Genomic DNA, 23230 nt, shown 5'->3' with positions numbered 1-23230 from the left:
TAGTAGTAAATGATCACCTTTTTGTAAATGACTTTATATAATTAAAAAAGTAATATAGTTATAATTAAAGTTTTTTGTATTATTAATAAAAAATAAATTATTAATTATTAATTATTACTCATATATAAAACAAATAGTTCTATGCATGTTGAATATGTGTTAAATATTAATTAGATATGTATATACTTTGTTATGGTTCTTTATTATAGTAAATTTTTTCTTTCGAAAAATTCATTGCTCGTGAAATCTTTTTTTTTTTATAATTTTCATTTTCAAACTCAATTTTTCGTATCTTTCATTATTTTATTACGGAATCTTTTTATATTGAGAAAAATCATGAATCAAAGTCAAATCAAATGACAAAAATTGAAGGGAAATTTTCTTTGTTGAGTTTCTTTTGTTTTTTCGAAAATTCTGTGGTCCCAAAAAGGGAGACTTGTTCGAACCTTTGAGAATTGCATTTTGTTTATTGGAAAACTTTATTTTCCTCTTTGCCCAGAATTGAATATTTTGGTAAGTGGTAAAGGCGTCTTTGTTTAAACTTGGAGAAAGCTTTCTCCACTCCCGTTGCGTTACGGACACGCGCCATCGGAGCACGAGAAAAAGGCCAACAACTGAAGTCGACGGACCCCATGGAAACTCTGAAAGCTCACGTGCAAAACAAATATAATATAATGCCCAATAAATAACTAAACAAACGCTTCCAAGTTGTACTTTGTATTACTATGAAATTTCTCTATTCTTAGAAATAAATTTGTACATAAAATATCTGCAAGGATAAAGAGTACATATTGACGTGGGATTCTCGAGGACTAAACATCCTAATCCTCTACTTAATAAGTATTAATGCCATATAAAGATTAAAGATGATAAGTTATTTAACCCCTTGTATCAAAACAAAATATGTTTCTTTTTTATAATTAAGAAATATAATTAGCTTCTTTTGCAGTTAAAAATGGGAAAGAGCATCTAATTCTATTTGTTGCGTTTGACATGGAAAAATGCAAATTAATTTAGCTTTCATTTCTTAATACAAACACATAAAATGGGGGGGGGGGGGTTAGAAATTGGTTTTATACTCATTTAAATTGATATAATTTTTTGTGGATTGCTTTTTCAATTCCCTCTCTTTTAAAATAAAACAAGTAATAATTTCATCCTAGATACAAAATTAAGACCATTATAATATAGGTGATTAAGTAATTAAATCGATTATTAACTCCTAAAAAAAAAAAAGCAGCATCTTATTAGTTACGGTATAATAAAAGATGTGCTAGAATTTTGATGTATTGAAAATTAGGAGTTAAATAAACATATCACATTCCATTTGCAATTGACAATTAATGCTCGGAAGGTAGCTAGCTAGCTAGCTAGTTGTCTCAAACCCTTGCCAATAGCAATCGCAAACCCCACTTGTTCGGTAGAGAAGGGGTTAGAGCAACCTTTTCAAAAGCTACAAAATTAGCTCTAGAGGGAACAATAGAGAAGGGTTTGCTTTGATTTTCCTACTTGTTTTATAATGTAGAAGATAAAAAATATTTACTGTCCAAGCTCCTTCTTTGTCCAAAGGTTAAGTTTGCTTTACCTTTCTCCCATCACATATTCAAATGATCAGATTACCCTAACACAAGCCCTAACCTTAAAATGTGTAAAAATTTCTGTGGGTAAGTGTTCCCAAGAAGTTAGCTTTTTTCTTCATTTCTCCACTTTTTACTTTCACATACAAACTCTTTCCTTTCTTTTCTTTACCAAAAAGTGGAAGATGACTGAATGGCCGCTTTTTTTTTTTTTTTTTTCTTTTGCAGGTCATCTGCACTGCCTGCCTGCCTGCCTTAACCAGGTTTTACTTTTGTATGATGGCTAAAGGAAGGAAGAAAAAGAATTTGCACAGTCCCTTCTATTCCAAAATTGCTTTTCTTCCTTCAAAAATTTTTTTAGGAAAAAATTATAATTGGGTGTTATGAAATTTAAACAAATTACTGTCCTGTGATTTCTTTGAAAAAAATTATTGAATGGTGTAATGATGACAATAAGTGTAACAAAAAATTAATTGAATTATCAAAAGTACCCTTCAAGAAGAATAAGTACTAGTTGTTTCAATGTAATGTACATGTTGATATAATAAACTATATCTATTAATTATAATAGATTGTAAATGTCTTTTGATTATTGTAGATAAGAACGAATTTTTTAGATTTTTTTAATTACTATTGATTATATATAATGATAAGTATGTTTATGTATTTTTAAAATAAGATGTAAATTTCATTTAGTTATAATGTACATGATAATTTTATAGATGTTTTAATATTATAATTTAAATGTATGTACTAGTATTATAATAAAATATGCATGTCAGTTTAGCATCAATTATGTACAAAATATGTGATTTTTTTAATGTTTTAATCGTTATAAGTTAATATACATATTACTATAGTATTTTAATTAAATATATAAGTGATTTAGCTATTATGTACACGTTTCATAAAATAATTCATACATGCTTTAATCATCATAACTTTAGGTATAGTTTTAGATGAGAAAAAAAAAAAACAAGATCAAGGGTAAGAGAGATCACAATTATTATAATATTATGTACATTTACTATAAGGTGATGTACATGTTACTCAATTATTATGTACAATTCATTTTGAGTTAAATTTGATTTTGTTCCTTAGTTAAAACCAGGAGCGAGCAAGGGTATACATTTGAAATAGAATAATTACATACATTACACCAAAATGTATTAATTTTAGATAAGATCACCTATCATTAATTTGCTTGCATTTCATTACACCCGAGCGTAAATTTCCCCAAAATTAAAGATGCTCTGAGAAAAGTGCTACAAGAAGGGTACAAAATAATTAAAATGAGGTTGATGTTGTATGTTTTAAATTTCTGAACGCCCTGTCTGGAAGTTTTTTATGACAGTTGATGGATAGAAATGGGGGGGTCCATGCCCGAAGAAGAATAAAGATGACGTCAATTCACAATGAAGTTGTGCTCTTTTCTGAACTTATTAACACTGTTATTTCACATCCTTACCTTTCAGTTTCTTCGAATGACTTCTTTCCCATAATCAATTTATCTTGTTCAATCAATCGTTTTCCTTCTTTACTAGTATTTATTAAGGAGAGGAAATTCTACATTATTTTTTATATCATGAAAGTGTACAATTTCGGAATGTATAGATACCAGTTAAAGTTGGTATTTTTTTTTTCAAAATATTTTCATCAAATTTTAAAATATATGATATAATAAATAAAAAATAAAATTTTAAATTATTTTAAAATTTTAAATAAATTTTTATTATTTCATTATGTTTAATTAAGTTCTTACACTTTTATTTTTTATTAAATAGATCTTTATGATTAGCGATTGATTAATTGTTATTAATTAAAATACTATTTGTCATTTATATAATGTGATATTAACGTAGCATGCATAAAATATAAATAGTTAAATACGATATACAAAATTAATAATTTTAACTTATACTTAAGATAATTTTATTTCAACTAAATATAAAACGTAAAGTACATTAAAAATATATACTCAAGCTAATTTTTTCTTATATAATTAGGATTAATAAAAATTAATATATTAGTGAAATTTTAAACAATAACCAATAATGTAACGTTAGAACGTATATTTAAAAATTACATATATAATAATTTTTTAGTTTTTAAAAATTAAAATCATTAAAAATAAAATCCACATAAAAAAAAACATGACAAGTAAAAGTTATAACCTATATAACAAAAAATAAAAAAATATGATTGATGATTTGTAAAAATTTACAAAAGAAAATTTATAGGAACTTAAAACATATGAGCAAATAGAATATAATTGAAAAAAAAATAAAAATAATAATTATTTAAATAAAAAAATTAAGTAAAAAACTTAACCTCTTTATAATTTCATAATACAATGACAAAAAAAGAAAAAAAAAGAAAGATAGGTGGAGAAACTTAAAATATTAAAAAAAAATTAAAAATTCGAGTAAAATTGAATGAGACTTGTAAAATTATTTTATTATTTTTTAATTATTTAATAAAAAATTATTTTAAAATTTGTTAAAAATATATAATATATAAAAATTTTCAAAAATTTTGAGGAGCCATGGCCTTCATTACAAAGGGACGGCACCTAAACATCAATTATAAAAGTTTATTCGATACAAAATAAAAATATAAAAACTAATTAAATATAATAAAAAAATCAAAATTTATTTAAATCTTCTTAAATAATTTAAAAATTTTTCAAAATATTATGCCGAAATATATCCATTACAATATATATATTTTTTTGATAAATATCAGCTATAAACATTGTTTAACATTACTTTAACTTGATTTAAGTGATTAAAATATATGACAAGTAGAATTTTTAAATTTAAGCTATAGATTGTAAGTTAACGTATCTCAAAATTATCCATGTTTAACTTTGTAAGAACAAAGCAGCCCCTTGAAGATAGTTTCCATCGTTCCATCTAGAAAGCAGAATCTATAAAAGGAATGCCCAATGCACTATGGTGCTTGGTTATAAGCATAAAATAAGAAGCAAAGTCGATCTTCGAGTAGATCAAGGCATTCCTGATGGGAATGAACTAGTTACCTTTCTACTAGTTTTTTAACTCCTAGGTTGCCTTTTACTTCATTTTTCTAACTTAGTTTTCAAAACCCATGTCCAAGTACAGTTGCGTTAACATTAATAATGCAAGGAAAATGAACAAGGGAATCCATAAACTTCCTTTAGATTCAATCCCACATTACTCTTAATCCCAAGCTGACCATTTCTGTCACTAAAAGGGCCACCCGTCACCCATCCGAATGCACGCGTAACCTGCAAATTGTCATAATAAATTAACTTAACATTTTTTTTATTTCCAAGGCATTTTTTCCGAGGACAGTCCAATTATATCACCCAATTCGGATGCTAATAATTAATTGGAACAAAAGCCTATGAAAACTAGGAAGAAGCTGTTGTTTTAGCTGAGAAAACTTAATTACTACTAATTAGCAGCACATGATATATCCAAGAATAATGGTCCAATCATCAATTCACAAAAATTATACTTGGTCTTGTCCTAATCACCACCCAGGCCATGCCCCCAACATTGTTTCCCCTATTACTTCTCTCTTTACCAATTGCAAAGCTGGAATTATTAAAATTATTTTTGTCACCTTTCTTTAACATTTTTGAAAGAGAAGAAGAGAAACTCATATGCACATGTCACTGTCCAAAAACTACAAAGACTTGTGCATAAAGCCATAACCCCATTGAGAATTTGAGATGGTTTCTTGATGATAGTTATTGAGTTCCTTGGGATGATGGGATCTTCTGTTTGCCTAAACTCAAGGGCATTTGCTCTTCATTACTGGGAAAACCCAAAATTCAAAGATGATCAACACGAAGTTTAATGCTATGGTACAAATTATTAAGTATAGAACAAAAATCTCATACTTTTGTGCTGCATAACCCTTCTTTCCTTTTATCTCTCTCCCATTTAAACCAGAGAAACGAACTTAATTTTTTTACTTTAGAGATAAGGTGTAACCGTCCTCGAAGGGATTCAATACCCAATAAAAGGACAAGTTTTCAATCTTTTCAATTAACAAGTGTTTGTGGAAATGGTGACTTAATGACCCACGATCTTGTCAGTAATCCCGTAAAAATGGGCTTTCACCTTGGTCTAAAATAGACCGAACCTCTCAAGAGCTGACCCAAGCAAAACCTTAACCACAGATCCGAAAAGAGGACGAGCCCACCACCAACTGGCCCCAGGCCCCAGGCCCCAGCAGCATTTTTCTCTTCCTGGGATAGCTGGTCAGAACACGGGTTAGAAGTTGAATTTGAGCCTACTTTAATCATGTCGGTGAGGGGGACCCGGCCATTGGTTGAGCTCGCAGGTTTTGTTTGCTTGGTGAAAGCATTTCTCGCGACCAAAACAAAAGGGGAAACGAGTAGAAGTGGGCAGACAGCTTCCTCCTTTAATTGGATAAATATGGCATCCTCGTTGTACCCAAGTTTTTGAGTAGTGCCCTTTCATGGGGTAACCTTTTCTTGCTAGTTTTTGAGTAGTGCCCTTTCACGGGGTACCCTTTTCTTTGGAGGTTATTGGTATATTTTTAAAATTAAATGTTATGTGATATAATAAAAATTTATCTTAATTCAAAAGTTATGTTACATAAAGTGATATAATATGATTATTGAATTGTAGGTACATTTTTTATATGAATAGTTATATTTTTTGATAAAATGATATCCAAATGTTATAAGATAAATTAAAAAAACACCACTACTTAAAAATTTAAATATAAAAATTATTTCAAATTATAGCTCAAAAATTATATTTTATATAATTAATAGTTGTTTTTTCATAAAGTGATTATTGAAACAATATTTTTATCCAAATGTTGTGTTTTGCAAAATGTAAAGATGTTTTTTAAACAAATAGGTGTTCTAATGAAATGGTTGTGTGCTTAGAAAAAAGACATTTGTAAACTCATATAAAGGGCTTTTTACTAACCATTTTGACGCACCAAAACAAATAAGATAAGTGTAGAAAAATTAAAATAGATAGAAGTGTTATATTCTAAAATTAAACATAAACACTTAAGTTCTCATCATCTATTAAAAGAATCTAAATTCCTATAATTTACTTATTGCAAAAAGTAAATTTTAAGGTCAAACAACTTTACAAAAATTTGAGTGTATCTAACAGTTTATTATCATAAAGTGTAAAAACGAAGTTAAATGTTGATTTCATTATATTTTTAAGGTTATTTGCATTATTTTCTTTTTGAATACCAAGTGGTAAGGTGAAATAAATCTTAAAAATAATGTTTATTGAAAGACTCGCTTTAAAATTAATTTCGCTGGTTCTTTGAATTTCATTTAAACCCCATTTGTATCAACAATTTTCACCTTATCCAAACATTGCTTTCAATTTTTCAAATGTTCATATATACAATGAGAATGGGTACTACGTTCCATCAACAAACCTTGCAACACCTTTTCTAAGATTTGTATTTGAGATTTTTTATATTAACTTCTAAAATTTTTAATATTCAAAAGTGTGTCTTTATAAGATATGAGACAACGATTATTTTTAAAACCGAAAATTGAGTTTTCTCATCAGGGGTAGAATTAGACAATTTTTATTTGTGCTTTCATAGATTTAAATTCATCAATTATTAACTCTTTACTTAATGCTAATAATTTCTTTCTCAATGTAAATAACTAAATTATTTACAAAAAACTCAATCATTCATTTTGTTCCAAACTCACAAGCTCATATATCATTTTAAAAAAATAAAGGTGTTTTAGTGGTGAGTTAGATATAAAATAATAATGTAAAAATAAAAAGATAAAGGAGGAGAGAAAAAGAAAGAAAGAGGTGTAAAAAAATTTAAGAATTAAGATAAATTTGAATATGATATGTGAGATCATTTTATTATTATTTATTTATATTAATTATTAAATAAAATAATTATTTTTAAAAAATTAAAAAAATATATTTTACGTAACTCAAACCTCTTACATAAACTCACAAAGTAAAAAAACATGAAAAGTAAAAATAAAAAACATATAATTTGAATTTTATAATATATAAAGAAAAGGAGAAAAAATAAGAATGATTTTGTACGAGAAAGGCAATAACATAATTGAAAAAAAATCATATTTTATAGTTTTATTTGTAATTTATGAGATTAGTTATCACTTGAGCCATGCACCAAAACTATATTTTTTCCTAGTGATTAGAGCTAGGCAGAATAGATTTAAAATAATAATAATATAAAACAAAAGATAGATTGCTTTCATGGGTGAAGGTGGAGGGAGGATGGCTAACTGTGTTTATGAGTCGGGGTCAAGCCCAACTTCATCATATGTCCCAACCTGTCCCAGTCTTGAAAAAGGAAAATGCCGGAGGGTTTATATCTGAGCCTGGGCCGAAAGGGTTTATAAGTGTTAAAGCCTATCCAAAATACAGCACTATGTACTTGTAGGCCTGGACAGGTTGTCTGGCCCGTGGGCCATGGACCTATGTAAGGATGGAATGGTAACAATGAAAATAATACCGTAGTTTAAAAAAAAAAAAAAAATCCGAGGGAGGCCAGTGTGAATATTATCTTGTGAAAGAAGGATGAATCTTATCTTGTGATTGCTAGTTGTTTCCTTTGTTAACCATTTTGATATAAAAAGGGAAATGAAGAGGTATCCGGTTTTTAAATATTTTTATTTTTAAATTTGTTTAATTAAGAAGGTATTAAATTTTATTAAAATTTAAATAAAATTACAAAACATTATCCGAAACTTAATATATTGACACTATCCATTAATTGTCTGAAACTATTAAATCTTAATTAAATAATTCAAACAATCATTTAAATAACTAAAAATTATATAAAAATAATAATTTTACATGTATTAGTTTATAAAAAATAAGTTGTTTATAATGATAAATGTTGTATTTAAGGTAAGGAGGTTAAAAGTTTGAATTTGACAAATTATAAATTTTTAAAACATGATATATATAATATATATAATCAGATTCAAGTTTAGAATATTATAAAAATGGCACTCGAAATCTATTTGAACTAGAATCGAGTATTAAGAACATTGTTCGAATTTACTTCATAACGGAATATAGGATACTTAAATTAGAAAAATAATTTTAAAATAAGAGATTAATTTACATGAACACATTTAGATTAATTAGCTTATTTATTTTAATCAAAGGTTCAATTTTAAGAAAGAAAGTATTTGAATTAAAAGATTTGATGATAGATATACGAACATAGAAATAAGAGATAATACATTAATCATAAAATATTAATTTTTATAAATATCATTTTAATAAATATTTATAGACACCTGTGAACAGTTTTATAATTTATTAGTTGCTTAATAACTTCCTATGAGCAATTAGTAACATTTCAAATAAACCGTCCATACCAAAATTAAAATTCAAATAAAACTAAAACATTTGTGACGGAACTCAAGGGGGGAAACAGTGTCACTTAACAAAAATCACAACGGAAGTTCAAAGATCGAAGACATACCATGATGCAAGTACCTAAGTTTTTCCTCCATATTCTTGTCTGAAAATCTATGATTCGTAGTGAAAAGCCTAAAAACACCCACCCTACCCCTTCCATAAACTTAAAATTCTGTGTAATTTAGAGAGAAGGTGGACACCCATTCCGTCCATCCAATCTCCTAAATGCTAACGTAAACAAACTGTCAAATAATGACCAGCAAAATCGAACATCCCATCGTTTTCTCACCCACCAAACAGACCCTTACCCGTCACCCCTTTGAAAATGGAGAACGCCAACAGAGCTGAAGCCGTTCGCCTACTAGGAATCGCCGAGAAGCTGCTCCAAAACTGCGATTACAACGGCTCAAGAGAGTTCGCAATCTTAGCCCAAGAAACCGAGCCCCTCTTGGACGGCTCAGATCAGATCCTAGCCGTCACCGACGTCCTTCTCGCGGCTGATAAAAGAATAAACAACCACCATGACTGGTACTCCATCTTACAAATTGATCGCCGATCCGAAGACAACGATCTCATCAAGAAACAGTATCGTCGCCTAGCTCTCCTCCTCCACCCCGACAAGAACAAGTTCCCTTACGCCGATCAGGCGTTTAAGCTCGTAGCCGATGCATGGGCCGTTTTATCTAACACCTCAAAAAAATCCCTTTACGATAAAGAATTGAGCTTGTTTACGAGGATTGATTTAAGCAGCGCCGGAGATCGTTCCAATCATGCCGGGAAATTACCGGTCACCAGAAGAGGGCAAAATCAGGAGCGCGTGCAACGCCACTCGCCGAATTCGAAGACGCAGAATGAGAATCAAAGGTTAAGATTATCGACATTTTGGACAGCATGCCCCTACTGTTATAGGTTGTTTGAGTATCCTAGGGTTTACGAAGGTTGTTGTTTAAGGTGCCAGAATTGTCAGCGAGCTTTTCATGCGATTTTGATTCCGACTTTGCCACCGTTGGTTCCAGGAAAAGAAGCGTATTATTGTTGCTGGGCGTTTTTTCCGTTAGGATTTGTGGATGGGAGTCAGGAGGGTGGAGGAGGAAAAGCGGCAACCGGGTTCCCTAATTGGATGCCTCCTATATTTCCGGAAGGGCAGCAGGCAAGCGAGAGAAATGGAGGTAGTGTGCCAGCTGCGGCAACACCGGCCGCCTCCGCCGCTGCTGCTACAACGACCGCGAAGAAGGTGGTCGAAAGTAGGAATAATGTGGTTGGGAATGTGTCCGAGTTGGCCCCAAGGAAGAGAGGGAGGCCGAGGAAGAATCCTCTGTGAGGGTTGATTGGTAATGCAATATGGTTTTTTTGGTCGCTCTGGTGAGAAGGAACCTCAACGTAATGCAGGAGTTTTGGAGGCGGAGACGGAAAAGATTGTGATGAATGGAGAAAGAAAGCTAAGGCTGAGGCTGTGCCTCTGCTTTGTTGGGGGAATGTGTAGGTATCGGCCTAGTCGTTGTTAATTATTTTTTCTGTTTGTAGATTGTAGATTGTTTTCGTGTACTGACTGCCAAATAGGTGATTATGTAACATAATGGTATATGCAGCAATGTCATGTCAGCAAGTTCTTTCAGTATCGATGAGCAACTTCTGTTTTTGGTGTTTGATTGAATCTGTGCGTTTTCTAGTCCTTAGTTTCTTGGACTAGGGTGATCTTTTCATCTTCGTATGTCTTGTAGGAAAAAATTGGTTAAATATCACTGATGTTGACCGCAACTTTTTCCTGCAATTGTGAAATAGGAAATATTTGAGCACGACTTTACCATAATTCTTGTTGTCTGCAACAGTATTGGTTGTTTGTGTATGTTTCTCATATTCATGGATCAAGTTATATTGTTAGAAAGGTGCATCTTCCATGCTTCATATGACTCTTAACTGCAAATGGATAGTAACGGTGATATTGGTGGTTGTATACTTGAGCCATGGAGTTTCCCCTGTGCTGTGGACCTTGTGGTCCAAGTATTGCTTAGTTGATGGGCAGAGAAAGGATAGTAGGTAAAAATCACACTGTAAATTCCACATGCAGGTAACCATGTAGTTTCTTTTTGGGCCTTTAGGTTTGGTTGTTTTAGTTGACTTTATTCCTTTTGCTACTAAGTCCCTTTAAGTTCTGCTCCTCAGATTATGCAATCAAATTGCAATGTTCTTTATATTTTGGGTTTGTTAATTATCAAAGCATTTTGCAATGCCTTGACCTAGCAATGAGAGATTGATCCCAAGCCAGTCAGTCTTGTTTCTGATTCGATCAGGTATGTTTGCCTCAATTGTTGATCATGCACTTTTAAAATTGATCTAAATCTCTGAATCTTATTGAAGCATATTGCTGATTGCTGAGAAGAAATCTTGGCAATAGACAAAACTAGGTGAGCAACCAAAAAGTTGGGAAAGATAAGACTTGATTACACTTGGTTTGTAAATAATTTTTTCTACAGCTCTACATTCATCTAGTATTACATTGTTGTCATTACTCTGAGAGTGTGTGATACAAAATAAGAAGCAGATGATGCTCAATAATTACCAACTAGCTGAGAGTGATTCAATAATCCTCAAATTCATCTTTGGCGAAACAGTTTTCTCTTTGGAGATGATCAGCATGATGAAAGATGCTAGAGGAGGGTAATTTTCTTTGGTAGCCCAAATGATAAATGGTACTTGTCGTATAGCAATACATTGAATGATATTTGCTTGCTATTTGTTAATGGCATGAGCTCAAGATCTTTGTTACAGACAAATAAAGCATAATAGAGGTAGAAAATTTTTATTTTTACAAATCATGTTGCAGGCTGCAAACGTACCAAGTGATGCAGTTTCTGCTTAATTTGTTTGTATTGTCATATAAATTGCAAGTCCTTGCTCACATCTTCAACACAACTGCAGGCATATGTACCAGATTTGACTGTTGAGGAAACAAAGATGCCTATTCGAGGAAGAACTCGAGAGTCATTGCACCCATCCTGACAGCTGTGAAACTCTGTATGAGAGAACTAGTGAAAGCAGGTTTCAAATGACTGTGGACTTGTATCAGTCGAAACCATTTTAGCTCTATTTTCAGTTTCTCCCCTTTTACCTCCTCTGCGCAGATTTCAACTGTATAACCTTACAATCGAATGGCAATATATGTGTAACATGAACTTGGTTTCAAGGTTTTTCAGTTTTCTCTTATTTGGTCCGACAGTGGGAGGCTCTAAGACCTTTAAAACGCAGAAGAGATCTGAAAGCTAAACAGAGAGAAGTTTCCATGACCTTGGGATGTGATGTTTGGGCTTGCAGATGGTAGGCTATCAAGGGCGAGATGAAGAACAGATACGGATTACCCTGTAGACTCCATCGTTGGTCTGATGATTTCTTCCTATCTAGCTGATATTTTGTAGGAACATGGCAAATAGTATGAATAAAAGGACTCGAAACAAAGACCCAGAGGATGTAAATGCGCGCCATTGAGAATTTGAATTGCGGTTTCCACCAAAGCTAATAGAAAATCACTCACGAATCCATAAAAATTCAATCGAACTCAGCAGTCAACATTCAACTGCCTATTCTACCAAACTGCAGTCACATGGTCCTTCCTTTTGTAGTACACAACAGCAAACTAAATAAAGGGGCCAGGCGGGACCACCAAAGGCTTCGCATATTGCTGCAGATTCAGAAGAAAAACAAAGAGAAAGGCAAGGTTCGGAGTATCGAATTGACTGTAAGCATCAAGAATTAGGTAGAACCAATTAAAACCCTGGTTGATGCCAGCTCCAACATCAAAATCCCGCTAACCTTTCATGATTTATTGACATTCAACTCGAAACAAAGAAGAAAAGGAAGTGAAAAAGAAGCTAAAATCAAACCCCATGGCCCCATTAACTTCGCAGCATAAAGATAGAATTTTTACAGCAAGAAACAATTGAGATCTTTAAAATACAGAATTGGGTATATCGTAATTCACTTTAAAAAAGAATAACAAAATCCAACATTTCAAAATGTAAACTGAAACTATGGCCAAACAGAAGAGTTAGAAAGCCTGAGACACTCGCTTTGACACCTCCTAAGACAACTATCATTCCAGTTAGGCACCTGATGCTGATTCACACAAACCGTTCTAGCACAAACATCGGCACAGGCATCAACCTCGGAGACACCGCAAACAGTGACGCAACTATCGGTTGTTGGGTCTTTGGACACCGAACCAACTTTCTGCAACATTCTTTTTGAAGTGCAAACCCTCTCGCAAACAAAAATGTCAGTGTTGATATTATTGTCGGAACTCTTGTCGCCGCCTTTCTCCATCTTTAAAGTTTGTTCTTCGGTTCTCTTTCCTTCATCCGAATGGCTTGCCCTGCTATTACAGCTGGTATTGGTGCCCCCAATAAAGACCACCATGGATCTATCATTGTCAAATTTTTATGTATATGATTTCTTGAATGAAAAAAAAAAACCATTAAAAATGAGAAATTTTATGAAATTGTTACCAGCCAACAAGAGAGGAACAATGGCTGGAGAATAAAACAGAAAAGGAGAACTAAACAGGGAGTTTGGATTGAGAATGGAGAGAGGATGTTGAGAGGGGCTTTCATAAGTTTAAGTGAAAGGGGAAGTGCAGGGTTCTTGTTTGCGGGATGACGTTGTACTCCGAGGAACTGTGGACCGCGGTGCATGGTATTCGAGATCAACGGTTGTGAATTGATTTACGCTCTGTGGGCACATATTTGCCTTGAACAGAACGGTACGGTGTGACAATAAATAAAATATAAAAATAAAAAGAGGAAAATGAAAATAAAATTTCATGGCAAAGCTATGGATTACATTTAAATAAAAAATAATAATTATTTGGTTTTGGTTGTAATTTACCTTACATTTCAATAGCAATTTGGACCACAATGATGTTAAAGTAAGGGTATTAAAGTAAAAAAGTGAATGTCCCAAAATGGAAAATAATTTAGAGGTGGGTGAGTATGAAATTATGCCTTAAATACCCAAATTTAAATATGTCTGACGAACTAAATGACGTTGTCTTCAAAATTAAAGATAGATTTCGAAATGTAATTTTTTTTCATGGTGCGAACCAAACGCTGCCTTACAAAATAGAAAACTCGCAATCCCTTGCGAGCACCAACCAAAAAAAGACATAAATAAAGCTGCCATAAATAAAGTTGCCTGAAAGGTTTTTTTTTTTTAAAAAGAAAAAACCTGAAAGGAAGCTTCGAGTGAGAAAGGCAATGGAGGCTAGGCTGTAGAGTCATCAAGTCACTTGGACCAAGCAACTACCCAAAGAAGGTGATTGGGTTCTTTCGAGAATCTCTCTCATTACTCTTTCCATTCACTCGCTATTAATTTTTTTTAATTTATTTCATTTGCATCAGAGCTACTGGCTCTCTTCTCTTCTTGGACCAGCTCCATTCTTGTTCTTTCCAAAACTGTAAGTTCTTCCGTTTGATCTTTACATTTCCTTTTGCCTTTATCTTTGTTTTTTTTTTTTTATCATTTTCCTTTTTTTTCCCTATTTTTTTGCATATGCAACTTCGGTTACTGAGAAGATGTAGGAAAAAATAGCTGAAATCTTGGTTTTTACTTGGTTTAAGACAGAAAAAGATATATTCTTAAATTCTCTTTCACTTCACTTTCTTCTCTTTTCCTGCTAACCAAACGAGGGGTAAAGATGGAATCCCGTTTCCAGTGTCTGTCAAAATTTGCTTATATAATCACTTCTTAGAGTTAATTTATGACATTTATTAACCCTTGTTGAGGTAACCTTTGCTTTTTGAATCAACATTTCTTGGAAGTCTGTTGGATTTGGATATGTAAAGTGAAACTGTGGTGTATATGGAAAGACAATCAATTACAGTGACTTTTTTTGCGTTTTACTTGACCCATTACGTGAAATCTATCAAAAGAATATTTTTGGGTTTTACTTTTTGGGGGCAAATTTTGATGATGGTAAACTATTGATCATGTATGATATGTCGTTTACATACTGGCTTTTGAAACCAGATTATGTGTAGATCAGAACAAATACAAGCTTCGAATGGTAAAAGTACGGAAATTCATGATAACAATGATGGTGAGGAGGAATCCGCAGCCCTGCAGTTGGAAGCGGAGGTGTCGCTAGGAGGCTTAATATGGGTCAAGCTCCATGGAAACTCGTGGTGGCCAGCAGTGGTATGCGTAATGCAGTGTTAGTTGGTCTTGCAGCTTGTTTATGCGGCCTTCTAGAAATTGATTAGCCTTTTCAACAGAATGACACAGTTCTGTGGATTTTATTTATCAACTTGATATTGTTTCAGGTTGTTGATGAGAACAGTGTTAATGGGAGCAGTAAACCCGGAAATAGATCAGAGGCAGAGGTGCTTGTGCGTCTATATGGGAGCTATGAGTAGTCAGTTCTCTCTTTCCTTGCTTGATTGTTGTGTTTCTTAGAGGAAGGAAAGATAAACTGTGTTATGGATTTTACCAGTTTTAAGAACTTGTAAGGATTTAAATTGTGTCATCAAAAACGAGCAAGGATTGAAGTGTGTCATATGTCCACTGCAGCTTATATGCAGACCCTATGAAATACTATCCTGAGTTTAAAATGGTAAGTTTGATCCTGTAGTTCCATCTTGTGGTTCAACCACTCGTGTGTTAGACTGCATAGTTATTGCATTCAATTGCTTTAGTAATAATCTTGACATGCTGTCTCTATACTGGCAGGTTCTCCAGCAGAATAATGGTAGTTGCCGTGAGATTTTTGACAAATCTTTGGAGCAGGTAATAGGTTTCTTCTTCTCTCCCTTGCCTTATTTTTTCCTTTCACCAATCAAAACCCTCTTCTTTTTATGGGTTATTTTTAAGCTGGTTCTTAGTAGGGCAGAGGTGCCTGTCATAGTTAGTAAACTACTCCTAAAGATTGTGATTTTATGGTTCTCCCATCATTTTGGATATGGTTGTAGGATTGCTTCCGTAAGAAATCTATTAAACCAAAAGCCAAGGATCTAATTCTACTGGTTAGCCTTCTTTATTTTGCTCTTTCCTAATCAGATCATATTCCCCAATACATTCTTTATTGTGCTGCAATTGTACAATATGATAGAACAACGTTTATTGCAATGATCTTTTAATATCTGATGGATAGCATACAAATTGACTGGCTTGGTTATCCTGAAAGAAACTACAGAAGCAAACAAGAGAGCCTTAGAAGCCTGATTTTATTTTTGTCACCTGAATGGACAGTCGAATTATTTACATCCAAATATTGATGTGTTAAATCAGTTCCACTTTCTGATTTTGATATTATGAGCTTTTACAAATTAAGAACCTCATAGGATAATGTTATAATTCAATCTCCTAAAATCAACTTAGAATGTTTTATGAACTAATCTTAGCTGGTTTATTGGCCTCTGTTTAGTATTAAAAATTCTTTTTGGAGCCAAAACTGAGATTGTCTTGATTAAGAATGAAAACTTCTGTGCACTTCAATAAGTGCTTTTTGCAGTCCCATGTAACTTAGCTACTGGTTCTTCACGTGTGCAATTCTTACACGGTAAGAACTGTTTAGAACTTCCAACTTCTAAGGACTGATGTCTATCTCCTTTCTCACCCACCAAATTATATAAAGAGATTAGATACCTTGAAGATAAGTAGGCCTTTTTCTTGTAGAATCTCCATAAAGTTACTACCTCTAGAGTCTAGACTCATGATGAAATCAGCATTATTAAGATGCACGCTAAACTGTGTTTTTGAGACCTTACATTACATTCGTAGGATTGCCATATTCACTACCAATTTTCGTGGTAACTTGATGTTTTAATCTCATGTTTATCAAATTAACATCTTGGCCATTATGTTTCTCCTTTTTGCTACAAATAGACATTTGATATTATGAAAATCTATATCCTGGACTAGTAAATAAAAGAGCTGATGCTTCTAAAGGCAAGAATAAATTGAATCAAAATTAAGTAAAAGGGAATCAGGGGGATGACTCAAATCCTGTTAAGTTTAGTTGTCATCATACATTCTTGTAATTTTAAGCTGTATTTAGTTTCTCTTATTTGGCAAGTGGCTGTAACATGTAAGCCTGGTTGCCAATAAATGCTACCTTAATACAGGTTGCAACTGCTAGGAAAAGAAAAGCAGTGAAGGCTGATCTTGGCCAATATTCAATGGGCACTGTTTTGGGCAATAAAGGCACCATGCGACATAGTGCTAGGAGGCGTTTGGTGAGTAGTGGTTTTTTCTGAGTGCTGGACAAATTTGTTATCTGTATGTGCGTTTGATACTCTTGATACCACTATTCTGCAGAAGGATGTGAATGATGGTGAGGCACCTTATAAAAAAGTTCGAGAATCAAATGGGGTGAAAATGAAACTTGAATCCAATGAGCCAAGCACTGAGGATGTGGTAAATAGGAAAATTTCTAAAAAGGATAGGCTTGTGAAGAAACTCAAACCAAATAGCCCTTCTAGAAGAAAGAATCCCGGGCAAAATGGATCAAATGTTGAGGATAAAGCTAGGACCAGGACTTCTGATCAAGATGAGATTCAGCAGAAACTCAAGCGAAAAAGCCCAAGTACTGATAAACAAGCTAAGAATAAAGCCAATGAACCAGAGAGGGTGCAGAAGAAACAGAGGAAAAATAACCAAATTGTGGAGGAAAGCGCAAAACATCAAAGCTCCAAACAAGATGGAGAGCAGAAAGAATGCAAGCCAACTCGGAAAAGAGCTTTTCAGGCAGCAAAAGTCCCAGCTGGGAAGATGCACAAGACAGTCAGGCAAAAGAGCACAAGCAACAGTGCAAAAGCTAAGAACAAAGCACCCAAGGAAGATGGGGTACAGAAGAAACTTACAAATGATAAACAAAGTGCCAAAGATGAAGTGAAGAGCAAAAGTCCCAAGCAAGTCAGTGTACACAAAAAACTCAGGTCATCAAGCAGCACAGCAAATAGAAAAACCAGTAAGCTGGATAGGGAGCAGAAGAAAATGAAGTCAAATAATAGAAGTGCCGAGGAAGTTTCAAATTCTCAGGGAGGAAGAAGGAGCAAAACTTCTAAGCAAGGTGAAGAGCAGAAAAAGGTGAACCCAAATGGTTTGGATTCTGATGGCACAAAATTCCAAACTCCTAAACAAGATAAGCTTTCAAAGGAGAAGACTAATGGTCCAAGCTCTGTGAGTATACTCAGTTCTTTTCCCAATTCTTCCTACAAGTATTTTTTTCTTTTTTGGTCCCAGCAAAAAAAACTTACTTTCTAATCTAATTTTATTTACAAGGAGAGAACTTCACCAGGAAAATCTCCCAAGTCAAGCGCCCGAAGGATGAGAGTGATGCAAGGTCTTGGTTTGATTGCACCGTCTGGTTCACCATTCCATTAGAATGGACTCGATTTAACCAAGTTTGTCATGACAAGTTGCAAAAATATTATGTCCGATGGCATGCTACTGTTGCAGTAATCTTTTTATGTCATAATGACAGAGCTATCGACTGTATGGTACAAAACTCTAGTTCATCTATAAGCACAAGGCAGATTTACAGCTGCCCCCATTGAAATCCTTGAATATTTTGTGATACTATTCAATGACCAGAAGTCCTTAGAACAGTTTTAATTTAGTTCTCATTGAAACTTAATTAGTAGTATTCGGATAAATGGATGCTACCCCCAATTGCAACTAGAGCCTACCATGTCAATCTGTGAACAAAGATTAAGAACTTTCCATCCCATTTTCTCTCACTTTTCTCTCCATGTTTTCAAACTCTTCCCTCTCATCCTGTTGTGCTTTTGCCTGCGCCTCGGCTTTGCTCTTTTCCTAGCGAAGCACGGAGGGACAAGCGAAAATGGGTTATAAGGCAACCAAATTTGAAAAAAGCGAAACGAGCACTGCTTGCACATAAAATTAAATAAGGAGGCAGCTTTTTTGGACCTTCCGTAAGTTTGAACAATGCTCCAAGTTTCTGCTTTGCCTTTAAAGGACCTTCCATTTTGCTGCCTATGGGAACCAACGTCCCATCTCTCTTTACATCTTGCTTTGCCCTTTTCGTTTCCATTTCTTTCGTTAACCTTTGAACTTCAGCTTTTCCAGAAGAAAGAGGTGTATTCCCGGTACGGTGTCAAACTGTCATTTCTGACGTTGGTCCCACACAGCCTTGGGGCTTTGGCAGTGGAATATGGAAGAACGCTAGACCATTTGCCTGCCATCAGTCAGGATCTTCTGTTGTTTTTCCTTCTAGGTGAAATCCCATGCTTTAATTAACTCAAAATGCAGCATGTCTCTTCGATATTACTACTACTATCAGTATCACCATAGTTTGCAAGATTAATTATTTAACAGTAACAATATATTTTCATTCATTTATTATATAAAGATTAATCAAAATATTTTGATGTGAAATATAGTTTTTTAAAAGAACTTCTCAAAGTACTCCATGTGTCAGGTATTCAGTAAGCTTTAACAAATGCATATATATATATATATATATATATATAAACTACTATTCTTTTTGTAGAAAAAGAAAGCCTGTTCTCCATTTGTGAATTGCTAGCTGCTAGAGTCGGTGGTAGCAATGAATTTTCAGTCTATGCCAAGACATGAGTCGGGGGCCTAGAAACATGCCAATTGCAGCGAGGAAATGTCATGTTCACAGTGTTTAAGATGTAGGAAATCCCTTTGCCAATGTTGTCGGGGTCGCTGGCATCAGATGTTGATCTCACCTTTCTGCAATGTTCAGGATCTGGTGGGGGTCCACCCAACACTCTCACATGCCTTTTTTACAGAAGTCCCTCTTCTTCACTTGAAATTTCCATGGTTAAAAAACAAAATTTGTCCCATTTTTGGTCACTGATATATCCACTACACATAGGCAAGAACCGGAGGGTTCGTGTGGCTTTTACAGGGCAAATAACCACGTTGAGAAAACATATTAGCGTACTTTCACTCATTGCTTTGAAAGCAAATTCAGAGATAACATGAAGTTAGTTAGTATGATTTTGTCCCATTTTGAGAGCAAATTCAAAACGAGTTGCGAACCTGACTGACACAGTGATATGGCTTCGAACAAGAAGCAGGCTTTGATCATAACAATGATAATACCGTGTGGAAGTAAACAATGCAGTGAGTAGCAGCAGCGGAGAGTAAAGAAGAAAAAAAAACAGGGGAATGCGTGTGAAAGTGAAGCAGTGAAGTCGATGACATTGTCGCCCGCATCATCATTTGCCTGATTCGTCTCCTCGGGGAAAAGCTGTCGGCGCCGCCGTGACTCATGCGCCGTTGCTAAGCTTACAACTGGATATGATTACCCAGACGTCCCGTTTCTGTTTCACACCAAACCCCGTTTCTCTTTCTTCATTTCAACTGGTGGCAGTAAAAGTTTCAAAGCCAATTAACAGTCAAAATTACTTACCAATCATGCTTATTTACTAGTTAAGTGAGTTTTGACCATTATTCTGTTTTTTACTAGTTCCAACTTTTAAAATTCCCTTGTTGGTTTTTGTTTTTTACTCCAACCAAATCCCACCTCGGAGAACGATAATTCACCTTTTATTAACAGCCATAATCATCGATTAAAAAAATAAAAAATTAAAAAAGAAATACCAATAAGTGCCTGTCTAAGTGCTTCTCTTCTTTCACTTCCACTTCTTCTAGACTACAGTTCTCGTTTCACTCTCTTCTCTTCTTCTTCTTCTTCTTCTTCTTCTTCTCTCCTCTACTACGCTTCTTTTTGTTTTCACCATAATATCATAAGAAAAGAAAAATGTTTCCTCTGAAAAGTTTCTGTGGGTTTGAGAACAATAGCCCCTTCAACCTAACGGAGGGTGAGGATTCCATCAAGACTTTGTCGGAGAGAAAATCTACGGAAGCCTGTAAGAGTCACAAGGAGGCTGAAAGGAGACGCAGGCAACGTATCAACGCCCACCTCTCCACTCTCCGCTCTCTCCTCCCCAACACCACCAAGGTTCTTAACCAAGTAAAAAAAAAATACAAGTATTCTATTACATTAACGTTATTTAATTTGTTCTTTTTTTTTTTTTGAGTTGTTGGCTTCTTTTGAACAGACGGATAAAGCTTCGTTGCTGGCGGAGGTTGTCCATCACGTGAGGGAGCTAAGGAGGCAAGTAGAAGACGTAGCGCGACGTGACGTTGACGGTTGCTGCAGTAAAAGCCAACCGGAGCTTGAGTCGTGGCCGTTTCCAGGGGAACGCGACGAGGCGGCTTTGAGCCTTTATGATAAGGAGGCGAAGTTGTTGAAGGCGACAGTCTGTTGCGAGGATAGGCCCGGTTTGAACCACGATTTAAATCGGGTGATCAGGTCGGTTCAGGCTAGGGTGGTTCGGGCCGAGATGACGACGGTTGGTGGGCGAACTAAGAGCGTCGTGGTGATGCAGTGGGGCGGCGATGTTGAGGAGATTGGGCCCTTGGAACGGGCTTTGAAGGATGTGGTGGCGAATCGGGTTTCTGCCCTGGCGCACGGGGAGGGGAGTAAACGGGCTCGGGTTATTGGGTCGGATAACGAAAATGGCTCGGGGTTTTTGGTTGACAGTGTTTGATAATTGATATTGTTGATGTGATAGAGGTAAATTAGTACAATGTACTTATATTTTGTATAGGAAACAAAATCAAATGAAAAACGAGGTTAGTCTGATATTGTTGCTTGAATGATGTGTAAAAAAAAAAAAAACTTTCTTAATGTTTGATTGCAAATGAAAATTTGAGATCTCTTTACGTAAGAAAGTCCTTTTTGGACAGTTGTCGTCCATATATGAATCTGCAATTCATTTTAATATTAGGATATGATCGATTAGATTGCTTTGAACTTTTTTTTCCCCGTATTTGACAATGTTTGACATTACATCATATTTTCATGTGTATGATAGATGATAGATTGAATTTGAACTGATTACCTTCGTATATTAATGTTACATTGGAATACACTTGATCCTGATTGTGAAATTGTGAACCTCATATAGTGCTTTGTGGTTAAATTAGTTACAAAAATGATATTAATTACAAGTGAATAAAATCAATTTAGATTAATTATTCACTCAAATTAAATATGATTGGAGTAAAACAATTTGATTCAATTGATTTTTTGATAGGTTCTTGATTTTAAAATTTTTGGATCCATTCGACTAAAAAACCAAATTAATTATATATATATATATATTAATATATATAATATTTTCTATATATATTAAGAAAAAATTGATAATAAATTTAATTAATAATATACTTAAAATATATTAATTTATTATATATACATATACAAATTTTAATCATAATAATTTAATATTAATTTTATTTATTTATAAATCTACATTAATATGAAATTATAAATTATATATACCTTTCACGTTTTGATGTGGTGGAAACTTAATAATTAGAAGTTATCTGTCCTTGTTCAAGTAACTCATGATATGTTGGCGATTCCAACCTCTACAGTTGCATCTGAATCATCTTTTAGCATAATTGGTAGGGTGCTTGATAGATACAAGAGATATGACAGGCATTGAAAAAGTTGAATTAAGTAATTATAATTTTTTATTTTATTATTTTGTTAATTTTTTTTATTTTATTTATACATTTTAGAGATGTCAAAGATTGAGATTATAGATTTCATTTTCGTTGTTAATGAGTGTAGAGTTTACTAATGTATTTTTTATTTTTAATATTATTTTATTTTGTTTTGTGTTTGTTTTATTTTATGGATGTTAATTTTTTTTTTTATAATTGAAAAAGAGAGGATTCGAATCCTACTCTTTAAATAGAGAGATTATACATTAACTAATGAACCAAATGCTCGGATGCTTATGGATGTTAATTTTATTTTTTTTAACTTTTTGTTATGTTGAATCTCAAATATTAATTTGATGATTTATGTAAAAAGACATAATTATGTGAGTGAAAGAATAAATGCATGTTTTTTTATGTTTAAATTATTTATATATTTTATAATTATAGATAAAGTTTATAAGTTTTAATAATATAATTTATAAAAAAATAATAAAATTTTGATTTATTGATCCAAAATCAAACCAATCAAACTAATTTTATGTTTAGTTAATTTGAACCCCTTTTATACTTAATCAATTTTAATCAATTTTTTAAAAATAAATAACCTTTTTGATCCAAACCGCCAAATCTATCAATATGCTCACCGCAAACATCAGTTGCTTGGGAAAGGATGTAGGCCACTAGTTTGTTGCTTTGCATGACTGTTGACCATAAACTCGGAAG

General features: G+C 33.4%; 3 protein-coding genes and 1 pseudogene across 4 annotated transcripts; 3 read left to right on the top strand and 1 right to left on the bottom strand.

Annotated features, from left to right (window-relative positions):
- The first annotated feature begins 9068 nt into the window (after positions 1–9068).
- LOC18591802 (Chaperone DnaJ-domain superfamily protein) lies at positions 9069–10658 on the top strand. The gene has a single exon (XM_018126281.2). The coding sequence runs from the start codon at positions 9330–9332 to the stop codon at positions 10323–10325; it is 996 nt and encodes a 331-aa protein (XP_017981770.1). The 5' UTR covers positions 9069–9329; the 3' UTR covers positions 10326–10658.
- Positions 10659–12613: 1955 nt separating this feature from the next.
- Positions 12614–13767, bottom strand: LOC18591801 (uncharacterized protein At5g64816 pseudogene; annotated as a pseudogene).
- Positions 13768–14149: 382 nt separating this feature from the next.
- LOC18591800 (uncharacterized) lies at positions 14150–18607 on the top strand. The gene is made up of 10 exons (XM_018126264.2): positions 14150–14308; positions 14395–14450; positions 15023–15190; positions 15316–15407; positions 15563–15605; positions 15722–15778; positions 15961–16014; positions 17116–17226; positions 17309–18172; positions 18275–18607. Exons 3-10 carry the CDS (start codon positions 15026–15028, stop codon positions 18374–18376), a joined length of 1488 nt encoding a protein of 495 aa, XP_017981753.1. The 5' UTR covers positions 14150–14308; positions 14395–14450; positions 15023–15025; the 3' UTR covers positions 18377–18607.
- A 1997-nt stretch (positions 18608–20604) lies between these two features.
- LOC108663062 (transcription factor bHLH30-like) lies at positions 20605–21727 on the top strand. 2 transcript variants are annotated; one of them, XM_018125597.2, is made up of 2 exons: positions 20605–20963; positions 21052–21727. In XM_018125597.2, the coding sequence occupies exons 1-2, from the start codon at positions 20751–20753 to the stop codon at positions 21541–21543; spliced, it is 705 nt and encodes a 234-aa protein (XP_017981086.1). In that variant the 5' UTR covers positions 20605–20750; the 3' UTR covers positions 21544–21727. The 2 variants fall into 2 exon arrangements, with proteins under 2 accessions (XP_017981086.1, XP_017981087.1); XM_018125598.2 differs by having other exon boundaries at positions 20607–20951.
- Positions 21728–23230: the final 1503 nt, after the last annotated feature.

Source organism: Theobroma cacao, chromosome 8 (genome assembly GCF_053813885.1).
Source record: "Theobroma cacao isolate CCN51 chromosome 8, ASM5381388v1, whole genome shotgun sequence".
NCBI classification, from domain to species: Eukaryota; Viridiplantae; Streptophyta; class Magnoliopsida; order Malvales; family Malvaceae; genus Theobroma; species Theobroma cacao.
The sequence above is the reverse complement of the archived record's forward strand: the minus strand, read 5'-3'. Positions and strand labels throughout refer to the sequence as shown.